The following is a 12728-nucleotide window of genomic DNA, read 5'->3' on the forward strand; positions in this document are numbered from 1 at the left end:
GAATGCAGCCAGGAAGAATAATACAAAAGGAACTAGAAAAAATGAGATACAAGGGGGAAAAAAGGAAAACCAGGCTGAGAAGGCAGAAAACCATGGCGTGTGTTGTGGGAACCCAGGTGGTGGCTCGAGTGTCTCCGCAGGAGGGGCTGGGGGTGTCAAGCAAGTCCAGCAGGGTGGTCCTGGGCAGTGGATGGGCTTTGGCATGAAGCTGACTTGGCCACTGGGGAGGGGACTACTGGTAACTATAGGGTGTGGGGGTAACGAACCCCCCAAGCCACCATCAGGCACCCCTGGGATGCCTGGGAACCAGCCAACCAAAGAAAACTAGAGAGAGATGCTGAAGACTCAATGAAAGTGGTCCACGGTTTAAACGTGTCACAAGGTGGCCACCACTTCCTTTGCATTTGGAAGATGATCTATTCTACAGGAATAACAATACAACACTTATTACCTAAGGAGTTTCACATAAAGAAGAGAAGCAAAAAAGGCTTTTATAAGGTCTGACCCCTTCTGCACCAGGCCCCCAAGGACGTTATAATGAGGGTCCAGGGACATCATGGCACTTTATCACTTCTGGGCCTGAGGGCTTTTGCAGAAGGGTCTTATTTCTGGAAGCAGTCAAGCAATTTATTATATTTAAATCAGTGACAGAAACACAGGCAAGGTTTTTAAAAAAATGGCCCATAAATAATTATTTTGTGTGACACATTTTCTGTTTTTGGTGGAGCATTTAAGGTCTAGGTTTAGTTATAATTTTGTTTTTTTAATAAAAATACTACAGGTTTCCTCAGGACATCTGTGGTAGGCAGAATATTGGCATCCCCAGAACCATGTCCTTATCCCCAGAACCTGTGACTAGACTAGGTTACATGGCAAAGGAGAATTAAGTGTGCCAATCAGCTGACCTTAAGATAGGGAGGTTATCCTGGATTATGTGGGTGGGCCTAATGGAATCCCAAGGGTCGGTCCTTAAAAGTACAAGAAGAGTCAAGCAGAGGGAGAAAGGCTCAGAGAGATGCACCGTTGCTGGCTTTGAAGACGGCGGAAGGGGGCCATGGGCCAGGAAAGGCAGGCAGCCTCTAGGACTTCAAGGCAAAGAAATGGATTCTCCCCTAGAGCCTCCAGAAAGGAAAGCAGCCCTGCTGACACCTTGACCTCAGCCCTGTGTCAGATTTCTGACCTCCAGAACTATAAGATGATAAATTTGTGTTCAGCTGCTAAATCTGTGGTCATCTGCGACAGTGGCAATAGAAAATTAATACATGCAACTTCTTCACAGCAAAGTGGTCCTGAATACTAACTCCATAATTTTTTTTTTTATAAGAATTCCATGATGGTGATTCTACGTTCTATAAATTGGAAACCTTCAAATCAACCAGACTGAAATTATATACCATTTCAGTACAGGAACACACATGGCCAAGAGAATGGCAGCTGCTCCAAACTGTACACTCTTGGGAATAAATTCCCTGCAATTTAATGATGTTTTGTCACACATCAGATTTATAAAATGTTAACACACGTTATTAGCCCCTGCCAAATTCAGCCACGGGCTAAAGGGAAAAATGTTGTCAGCTTTTGTTCTATTTACCTGAAAAGACTCACCAGTCAGGGTAAATGGTTATTTGCAAGGCCTGTCTATGAAGAGACTATTCAAGAAATTCAACCTAATGGATCAATCTTGTAAATACAGCTGATAATGTTCAGTAGCCCTTTACTGATAAGGGCATTAAAATCTCTGCAGTGTCCATTAACATGGTAGTTATATCAATATTCATTTCTCCACAAAGCAAAGACAGAATATAGATGACCTCAGTGAAAAAGACATACTTAAATTTCTGAGGCTAAGTGGAAAAACCAGTATTTTTACTTTGCAGCATTGCTAAATCATACTAGTTTGAAAATCAGAGAATAGGCATTATTCAAACAGTAATTGTAATAGGATTAAATAGAGATCTAAGTCTAGAGTATTAGCAAATACTTAGCTCTATTTCGTGGTAGCATGAGATGTTGCTTATTATCATGAGAAGGACTGACCTGACCTCAAGAGAATTTATAATCAAGGGGTGGCCTTCTGGCTTTGATAATCTGATGAAAAAGTTTCAGCCCCCCAATTCTGTCTCCAAGCAGCTGGGATATGTGAGTGAATCGGTGTGTTGACAGACAACAAACACCAAGCCTTTGAAGGAAACATGAAGAAAACAGATACAAGGCTGTGAACTTGGTAGCGACCATATTGCTCATATGGTTAAAACAGAATCTGCTCACAGGGCTGAGAGAAACAAGTGAAGGAAAGCTACTAAAAGAATAATATAAGCTTAGCTATTTTAAAAATAAAGAGGGGACTTCCCTGGTGGCGCAATGGTTGAGAGTCCGCCTGCCGATGCAGGCTGGTCCGGGAAGATCCCACATGCCGCGGAGCGGCTGGGCCCGTGAGCCATGGCCGCTGAGCCTGCGCGTCCGGAGCTTGTGCTCCGCAATGGGAGAGGCCACAACAGTGAGAGGCCCACGTACCGCAAAAAAAAAAAAAAAAAAAAAAAAAAAAAATATATATATATATATATATATATATATATATATATATATATATAAAGAGAAGCTCAGGCACTGCATATGAGAATGAGCATGTAAACGTGAGCCTATGGAGGGTAGGAGAGTGGATTTGACAAGTCAGTGAGACCAAAAAGCACCTGCCAGGTTAGGGGCAGGATTCGGTGGTGTTTAAATTGTGGAATTTCCAGGGTTGGCTAAGAGGGGATATAACCGATGACAGAAATGCACAGAACATTGCAGGAGAGGCTTCCTAAGCTATTGGTCCAAACATGCTCCTTCTTCCACACCCCCCGCCCCGAGCACTCCCCTTTTCTTGAAGCTCTATTAGACCCATCATGTGTTGTCCCATGAAAACCTTCTTTGGATGGAAAAATTATTTTTCTTTCAATTCATTGCCAAAACTATAGTAACAAAAACAGAGATTAAAATACCTTATTTACCACTAAGATTAAGGTCTGCATCTTCAACATTATTCAAAGTATTTCACAAAGAGCTACATGAATGGTGGTGGTGGGGTGGGCACTCAAGACATGGATGCCTCACACCGCCAAGAGCATGGACAGGCAGTCAGCTTTCTCTGGAGAAAACATACCAGTATTACGAAATATGAACCCACTAAAATGCACAGCCAGTGCGGGGATGGTTTGCATTAGCAGACCCTGTGAACACCTAGGCTCTGACAAAAGCCCATTCTCACTTCCCCACCTGCTGTTCAGCGAGCCTCTTCTGGATCTCTTGATCATCACAGACATCATAAACCACAGGCTTAGAAAGCTCAGACTCGATCCGAGCCAACCAGGTGCGAAGGTTGCTCATGTTTTTGTCTAACTGCTGAATAAAAGCGAAGGTCTCCTTCAGCTTCTTCACCCTAAACATATTTGCAGCAAAAAAGAGGTGGAAAACAAAAGCACAATGTTTAGTGGTGAGAAGAGTGCACCCATAAGCCTGCTGGAGGTTAAAAAGTAATCATCACTGGTTACTGATTTTATAGCAGGGACTAATGCTCACGTCGCCAGAGTTTTTACACAATATGGGACAACTTACAGAATTGCTGTTCCGGCTGATTTTCAAATGGACTAAGAGATAATCTACCCATGCAAGTATGAAGTCCTATCATTCTCAGGGTGGGATCCCCTGAGACCCAGAACATCTTTCTGGGGCTCCAGAGGAGATAGAGATGCCATTTCTTTCTTTCCAGGTTAAGATCACCACATGTGACTTGTCCAGTTTCTGTTTTGGGTATCACCAAGATCACAGCAGCCAGGGACCTTTCCTGATGGGTAAAGACGTTACACACCTGGCTCATTGGTGGTACCTGGCCTGCGATGCTTCTCATGGGACCCTCTTCTTGAGCAAGTACAGAGCATGTGCCAAACCCCACCACGTCCAGCCTGAGGGGCTGGGGGTGACGTACACATGGAACCAGTCCATCCTAGGGCGGCTGTCTCAGCCAAAACGGGAGGGATGGACACATCATCTACAAGCACAGTTGCAGCTCCATCTACATGACCAATCTGCCTGGCTCAGCGTGGAGTGGACCTGAACTAAGACACGTGGCGTCAGTATACACGGAGAGCTCCCGGGCATGCCGAAGTGCTGTCACGGGGAAATGATGCAGGGGCTGAGGAAAAATGATCTCCATATAGATCCTGAAAGAAAATGTTAAAATCCTCAAGCAGAGGGAGTGAAGGCTTGTTCTGGTGATCTGTGGGCTTTTTAGTTAATCCCAGAGACTTGAAGTAATGGCTACAATGGAAAATTCCCGCTTACTGATACTCATGTTACAAAGTGCTATCAGAACTGCATCCCAGGGACTGGAAAGAGAAACTGGGGCACTGACTCCTAACTCACAGGAAGTGCCCCACCTTCCCTGACAGCAGCATCTCTTCCTTGACTGCCTGTGAACAGCTTCCTGCTGCCCCCCTCACCCTTCTCCCAGCTTCTGGTTCTGCAGCCGAAGTGTACAGCAAGTCTGATTCTCGCTCCAACTCTTCCACGGTCCTCGCCTACCCCGACATAGCAGTTTAACGCCCTGACCTTTCTAGTTCCTCAAGCGGTCAGTGGCCTCTCTGTCTCCAGCCCTGCACTCTGCGAAGTGGCTCCCCTCCCTTCTCCTGCAGCTTCTACCACTGTTCTCTCCGAGATCAGCTGAGGGCCCCTCGACCACGTGCTCCTGCAGCCCTGTGTCTGCACCCCTCGTTGACTGTGCCCGTCTGGACAGAGCCCACACCAGCCAGGCTGCAAGGGGCTACCTCTGTATGCACAGTACCTCCAAGACCACCTGGTGGCCGGGAGTCAGTGACAAGCATTTGCTGAATGAATAAATGTGTGTAATAATCCACTCCATGTGATTATTTAATAAAACCACAGGGTTGTGAGTGTTTATTATTTAAGTAAACCAGAGAGATTTGTGAAGATGGCGGAAGAGTAAGACGCGGAGATCACCTTCCTCCCCACAGATACATCAGAAATACATCTACACGTGGAACTGCTTCTATAGAACACCCACTGAATGCCGGCAGAAGGCCTCAGACCTTCCAAAAGCCATGTGGAGGACAGGCTCTTGGTGCTCCAGCCAGGCATCAGGGCTGTGCCACTGAGGTGGGAGAGCCAACTTAAGGACACTGGTCCACAAGAGACCTCCCAGCTCCACATAATATCGAAGGGCAAAAATCTCCCAAGATCTGCATCTCAACACCAACACTCAGCTTCACTCAATGACCAGCAAGCTACAGTGCTGGACATCCTATGCCAAACAACTAGCAAGACAGGAATACAGCCCCATCCATTAGCAGAGAGGCTGCCTAAAATCATAATAAGGCTACAGACACCCCAAAACACACCACCAGACGTGGACCTGCCCAGCAGAAAGACAAGATCCAGCCTCATCCACCAGAACACAGGCACTAGTCCCCTCCACCAGCAAGCCTACACAACCCACTGAACCAACCTAAGCCACTGGGGACAGACACCAAAAACAACGAGAACTATGAACCTGCAGCCTGCGAAAAGGAGACCCCAAAAACAGTAAGATAAGCAAAATGAAAAGACAGAAAAACACATAGCAGATGAAGGAGCAAAGTAAAAACCTACCAGACCTAACCAATGAAGAGGAAATAGGCAGTCTACCCAAAAAAGAATTCAGAATAATGACAGTAAACATGATCCAAAATCTTGGAAACCGAATACAGAAAATGCAAGAAACATTTAACAAGGACCTAGAAGAACTAAAGAGGAAACAAGCAATGATGAACAACACAATAAATGAAATTAAAAATACTCTAGAAGGGATCAATAGCAGAATAACTGAGGCAGAAGAACAGATAAGTGACCTGGAAGACAAAATAGTGGAAATAACTACTGCAGAGCAGAATAAAGAAAAAAGAATGAAAAGAACTGAGGACAGTCTCAGAGACCTCTAGGACAACATTAAATGCACCAACATTCAAATCATAGGGGTCTGAGAGGAAGAGAAAAAGAAAGGGACTGAGAAAATATTTGAAGAGATTATAGTTGAAAACTTCCCTAATATGGGAAAGGAAACAGTTAATCAAGTCCAGGAAGCACAAAGAGTCCCATACAGGATAAATCCAAGGAGATACATGCCAAGACACACATTAATCAAACTGTCAAAAATTAAATACAAAGAAAACATATTAAAAGCAGCAGGGGAAAAACAACAAATAACACACAAGGGAATCCCCATAAGGTTAACAGCTGATCTTTCAGCAGAAACACTGCAAGCCACAAGGGACTGGCAGGACATATTTAAAGTGATGAAGGAGAAAAACCTACAACCAAGACTACTCTCTACCCAGCAAGGTTCTCATTCAGATTTGATGGAGGAATTAAAACCTTTACAGACAAGCAAAAGCTGAGAGGGTTCAGCACCACCAAACCAGCTTTACAACAAATACTAACAGAACTTCTCTAGGCAAGAAACACAAGAGAAGGAAAAGACCTACAATAACAAACCCAAAACAATTAAGAAAATGGGAATAGGAACATACATATCGATAATTACCTTAAATGTAAATGGATTAAATGCTCCCACCAAAAGACACAGACTGGCTGAATGGATACAAAAAAACAAGACCCATATATATGCGGTCTACAAGAGACCCACTTTAGACCTAGAGACACATACAGACTGAAAGCAAGGGGATGGAAAAAGATAGTCCATGCAAATGAAAATCAGAAGAAAGCTGGAGTAGCAATTCTCATATCAGACAAAATAGACTTTAAAATAAAGACTATTACAAGAGACAAAGAAGGACACTACATAATGATCAAGGGATTGATCCAAGAAGAAGATATAACAATTGTAAATATTTATGCACCCAACATAGGAGCACCTCAATACATAAGGCAAATACTAACAGCCATAAAAGAGGAAATCGACAGTAACACAATCATAGTAGGGGACTTTAACACCCCACTTTCACCAATGGACAGATCATCCAAAATGAAAATAAATTAGGAAACACAAGCTTTATGATACATTAAACAAGACGGACTTACTTGATATTTATAGGACATTCCATCCAAAACCAACAGAATACACATTTTTCTCAAGTGCTCATAGAACATTCTCCAGGATAGATCATATCTTGGGTCACAAATCTAGCCTTGGTAAATTTAAGAAAATTGAAATTGTATCAAGTATCTTTTCCGACCACAATGCTATGAGACTAGATATCAATTACAGGAAAAGATCTATAAAAAATACAAACACGGGCTTCCCTGGTGGCGCAGTGGTTGAGAGTCCGCCTGCCGATGCAGGGCACACGGGTTCGTGCCCCGGTCCAGGAAGATCCCACATGCCGCGGAGCGGCTGGGCCCGTGAGCCATGGCCGCTGGGCCTGCGCGTCCGGAGCCTGTGCTCCGCAGTGGGAGAGGCCACAGCAGTGAGAGGGTTGCGTACCGCAAAAAACAAAACAAAACAAAACAAAAAAACAAACACATGGAGGCTAAATAATACACTACTTAATAACAAAGTGATCACTGAAGAAAACAAAGAGGAAATCAAAAAATACCTAGAAACAAATGACAATGGAGACACGACGACCCAAAACCTATGGGATGCAGCAAAAGCAGTTCTAAGTGGGAAGTTTATAGCAATACAATCCTACCTTAAGAAACTGGAAACATCTCAAATAAACAACCTAACCTTGCACCTAAGGCAATTAGAGAAAGAACAAAAAAACCCCAAAGTTAGCAGAAGGAAAGAAATCATAAAGATCAGATCAGAAATAAATGAAAAAGAAATGAAGGAAACAATAGCAAAGATCAAGAAAACTAAAAGATGGTTCTTTGAGAAGATAAACAAAATTGATAAGCCATTAGCCAGACCCATCAAGAAAAAAAGGGAGAGGACTCAAATCAATAGAATTAGAAATGAAAAAGGAGAAGTAACAACTGATACTGCAGAAATATAAAGGATCATGAGAGATTACTACAAGCAACTCTATGCTAATAAAATGGACAACCTGGAACAAATGGACAAACTCTTAGAAATGCACTACCTGCCAAGACTGAACCAGGAAGAAATAGAAAATATGAACAGACCAATCACAAGCACTGAAATTGAAACTGTGATTAAAAATCTTCCAACAGGGCTTCCCTGGTGGCGCAGTGGTTGAGAATCTGCCTGCCAATGCAGGGGACACGGGTTCGAGCCCTGGTCTGGGAAGATCCCACATGCCGCGGAGCAACTAGGCCCATGAGCCACAATTACTGAGCCTGCACGTCTGGAGCCTGTGCTCTGCAACAAGAGAGGCTGCGATAGTGAGAGGCCCGCACACCGCGATGAGGAGTGGCCCCCACTTGCCGCAACTAGAGAAAGCCCTTGCACAGAAACGAAGAGCCAACACAGCCATAAATAAATAAATAAATTTTTAAAAGGGCAAAATTCCAAAAAAAAAAAAAAACTTCCAACAAACAAAAGCTCAGGACCAGATGGCTTCACAGGCAAATTCTATCAAACATTTAGAGAACAGCTAACACCTATCCTTCTCAAACTCTTCCAAAATATAGCAGAGGGAGGAACACTCTCAAACTCATTCTACGAGGCCACCATCACCCTGATACCAAACCAGACAAAGATGTCATAAAGAAAGAAAACTACAGGCCAATATCACTGATGAACACAGAGGCAAAAATCCTCAACAAAATACTAGCAAACAGAATACAACAGCACATTAAAAGGATCATACACCATGATCAAATGGGGTTTATTCCAGGAATGCAAGGATTCTTCAATATATGCAAATCAATCAACGTGATACACCATATTAACAAATTGAAGGAGAAAAACCACATGATCATCTCAATAGATGCAGAGAAAGCTTTCGCCTAAATTCAACACCCATTCATGATAAAAACCCTGCAGAAAGTAGACATAGAGGAAACTTTCCTCAACATAATAAAGGCCATATATGACAAACCCAAAGCAAACATTGTCCTCAACGGTGAAAAACTGAAACCATTTCCACTAAGATCAGGAACAAGACAAGGTTGCCCACTCTCACCACTCTTATTCGACATAGTTTTGGAAGTTTTAGCCACAGCAATCAGAGAAGAAAAGGAAATAAAAGGAATCCAAATCGGAAAAGAAGAAGTAAAGCTGTCACTGTTTGCAGATGACATAGTACTATACATAGAGAATCCTAAAGATGCTACCAGAAAACTACTAGAGCTAATCAAAGAATTTGGTAAAGTAGCAGGATACAAAATTAATGCACAGAAATCTCTGGCATTCTTATACACTAATGATGAAAAATCTGAAAGTGAAATTAAGAAAACACTCCCGCTTTTCATGCCACATAAGGGTCCATACGGCTTTGTTCTGGATTCCTGTCGTAACTTAAAGGGAAACATTAACAATGTCCGGAGCCCTTGATGTCCTGCAAATGAAGGAGGAGGATGTCCTCAAATTCCTTGCAGCAGGAACCCACTTAGGTGGCACCAACCTTGACTTCCAAATGGAACAGTACATCTACAAAAGGAAAAGTGATGGCATCTACATCATAAATCTGAAGAGAACCTGAGAGAAGCTTCTGTTGGCAGCTCGTGCCATTGTTGCCATTGAAAACCAGCTGATGTCAGTGTCATATCTTCCAGGAATACTGGCCAGCAAGCTGTGCTGAAGTTTGCTGCTGCCACTGGAGCCACTCCTATTGCTGGCCACTTCACTCCTGGAATCTTCACTAACCAGATCCAGGCAGCCTTCCGGGAGCCAAGACTTCTGGTGGTTACTGATCCCAGGGCTGACCACCAGCCTCTCACAGAGGCCTCTTATGTTAACCTGCCTACCATTGCTCTGTGTAACACAGACTCTCCTCTGTGGTATGTGGACATTGCCATCCCATGCAACAAAAAGGGAGCTCACTCAGTGGGTCTGATGTGGTGGATGCTTGCCCGGGAATTTCTGCGCACGCGTGCCACCATCTCCCGTGAACCACCATGGGAGGTCATGCCTGATCTCTACTTCTACAGAGATCCTGAAGAGAATGAAAGGAAGAGCAGGCAGCAGCTGAGAAGGCTGTGACCAAGGAGGAATTTCAGGGTGAATGGACCGCTCCAGCTCCTGAGTTCACTGCTGCTCAGCCTGAGGTGGTGGACTCGTCTGAAGGTGTGCAGGTGCCCTCTGTGCCTATTCAGCAGTTCCCCACTGAAGACTGGAGTGCTCAACCTGCCACTGAAGACTGGTCTGCAGCTCCCACTGCTCAGGCCACCGAGTGGGTAGGAACAACCACTGAGTGGTCTTAAACTGTTCTTCCACAAACTCTTAAAATGGAAATAGGTTGATGGAAAATAAACAGTTTCTAAGAAAAAGAAAAGAAAAAAAACCACTCCCATTTACCATTGAAACAAAAAGAATAAAATATCTAGGAATAAACCTACCTAAGGAGACAAAAGACCTGTATGCAGAAAATTATAAGACACTGATGAAAGAAATTAAAGACGATACAAATAGATGGAGAGATATACCATGTTCTTGGATTGGAAGAATCAACATTGTGAAAATGACTCTACTATCCAAAGCAATCTACAGATTCAATGCAATCCCTATCAAACTACCACTGGCATTTTTCACAGAACTAGAACAAAAAATTTTACAATTTGTATGGAAACACAAAAGACCCCGTACAGTCAAAGCAATCTTGAGAATGAAAAACGGAGCTGGAGGAATCAGGCTCCCTGACTTCAGACTATACTACAAAGCTACAGTAATCAAGACAGTATGGTACTGGCACAAAAACAGAAAGATAGATCAATGGAACAGGACAGAAAGCCCAGAGATAAAGCCATGCACATATGGTCACCTTATCTTTGACAAAGGAGGCAAGAATATACAGTGGAGAAAAGACAGCCTCTTCAATAAGTGATGCTGGGAAAACTGGACAGGTATAAGTAAAAGTATGAAATTAGAACACTCCCTAACACCATACACAAAAATACACTCAAAATGGATTAAAGACCTAAACGTAAGGCCAGACACTATCAAACTCTTAGAGGAAAACACAGGCAGACACTCTATGACATAAATCACAGCAAGATCCTTTTTGACCCACCTCCTAGAGAAATGGAAATAAAAACAAAAATAAACAAATGGGACCTAATGAAACTTAAAAGCTTTTGCACAGCAAAGGAAACCATAAACGAGACGAAAAGACAACCCTCAGAATGGGAGAAAATATTTGCAAATGAAGCAACTGACAAAGGATTAATCTCCAAAATTTACAAGCAGCTCATGCAGCTCAATAACAAAAAAACAAACAACCCAATCCAAAAATGGGCAGAAGACCTAAATAGACATTTCTCCAAAGAAGATATACAGACTGCCAACAAACACATGAAAGAATGCTCAACATCACTAATCATTAGAGAAATGCAAATCAAAACTACAATGAGATATCATCTCACACCAGTCAGAACGGCCATCATCCAAAAATCTAGAAACAATAAATGCTGGAGAGGGTGTGGAGAAAAGGGAACACTCTTGCACTGCTGGTGGGAATGTGAATTGGTTCAGCCACTATGGAGAACAGTATGGAGGTTCCTTAAAAAGCTACAAATAGAACTACCATATGACCCAGCAATCCCACTACTGGGCATATACCCTGAGAAAACCGAAATTCAAAAAGAGTCATGTACCAAAATGTTCATTGCAGCTCTATTTACAATAGCCCGGAGATGGAAACAACCTAAGTGCCCATCATCGGATGAATGGATAAAGAAGATGTGGCACATATATACAATGGAATATTACTCAGCCATAAAAAGAAACGAAATTGAGCTCTTTGTAATGAGGTGGATAGACCTAGAGTCTGTCATACAGAGTGAAGTAAGTCAGAAAGAAAAAGACAAATACCGAATGCTAACACATATATATGGAATTTAAGGAAAAAAAAATGTCATGAAGAACCTAGGGGTAAGGCAGGAATAAAGATGCAGACCTCCTAGAGAACGGACTTGAGGTTATGGGGAGGGGGAAGGGTGAGCTGTGACAGGGCGAGAGAAAGTCATGGACATATACACACTAACAAACGTAGTAAGGTAGATAGCTAGTTGGAAGCAGCCGCATGGCACAGGGATATTGGCTTGGTGCTTTGTGACAGCCTGGAGGGGTGGGATAGGGAGGGTGGGAGGGAGGGAGACGCAAGAGGGAAGAGATATGGGAACATATGTATATGTATAACTGATTCACTTTGTTATAAAGCAGAAACTAACATACCATTGTAAAGCAATTATACCCCAATAAAGATGTTAAAAAAAAAAATCTAGAAACAATAAATGCTGGAGAGGGTGTGGAGAAAAGGGAACACTCTTGCACTGTTGGTGGGAATGTAAATTGATACAGCCACTGTGGAGAACAGTATGGAGGTTCCTTAAAAAGTACAAAGAGAACTACCATATGACTCAGCAATCCCACTACTGGGCATATACCCTGAGAAAACCATAATTCAAAAAGAGTCATGTACCAAAATGTTCATTGTGGCTCTATCTATAATAGCCAGGACATGGAAGCAACCTAAGTGTCCATCAACAGATGAATGGATAAAGAAGATGTGGCACATATATACAATGGAATATTACTCAGCCATAAAAAGAAACAAAATTGAGTTATTTGTAGTGAGGTGGATGGACCTAGAGTCTGTCATACAGAGTGA

General features: G+C 42.8%; 1 protein-coding gene and 1 pseudogene across 9 annotated transcripts in view; one reads left to right on the forward strand and one right to left on the reverse strand.

Moving 5' to 3' along the window:
• Positions 1 to 12728, reverse strand: part of SYNE2 (spectrin repeat containing nuclear envelope protein 2) — a 332365-nt gene that overhangs the window by 17657 nt on the left and 301980 nt on the right. For all 8 annotated transcript variants that reach the window (XM_082840730.1, XM_082840728.1, XM_082840729.1 and 5 more), the window contains one exon: positions 3259 to 3421. In XM_082840730.1, the coding sequence (XP_082696856.1) occupies positions 3259 to 3421 (163 nt within the window). The remainder of the gene's footprint in view (positions 1 to 3258; positions 3422 to 12728) is intronic.
• On the forward strand, positions 9357 to 10469 carry LOC309962843 (small ribosomal subunit protein uS2-like; annotated as a pseudogene). Its single transcript has one exon. The product of its transcript is annotated as a small ribosomal subunit protein uS2-like (transcript).

The sequence above is a fragment of the Leucopleurus acutus genome (assembly GCF_964270905.1).
Source record: "Leucopleurus acutus genome assembly, chromosome: 1".
Classification (NCBI taxonomy): domain Eukaryota; kingdom Metazoa; phylum Chordata; class Mammalia; order Artiodactyla; family Delphinidae; genus Leucopleurus; species Leucopleurus acutus.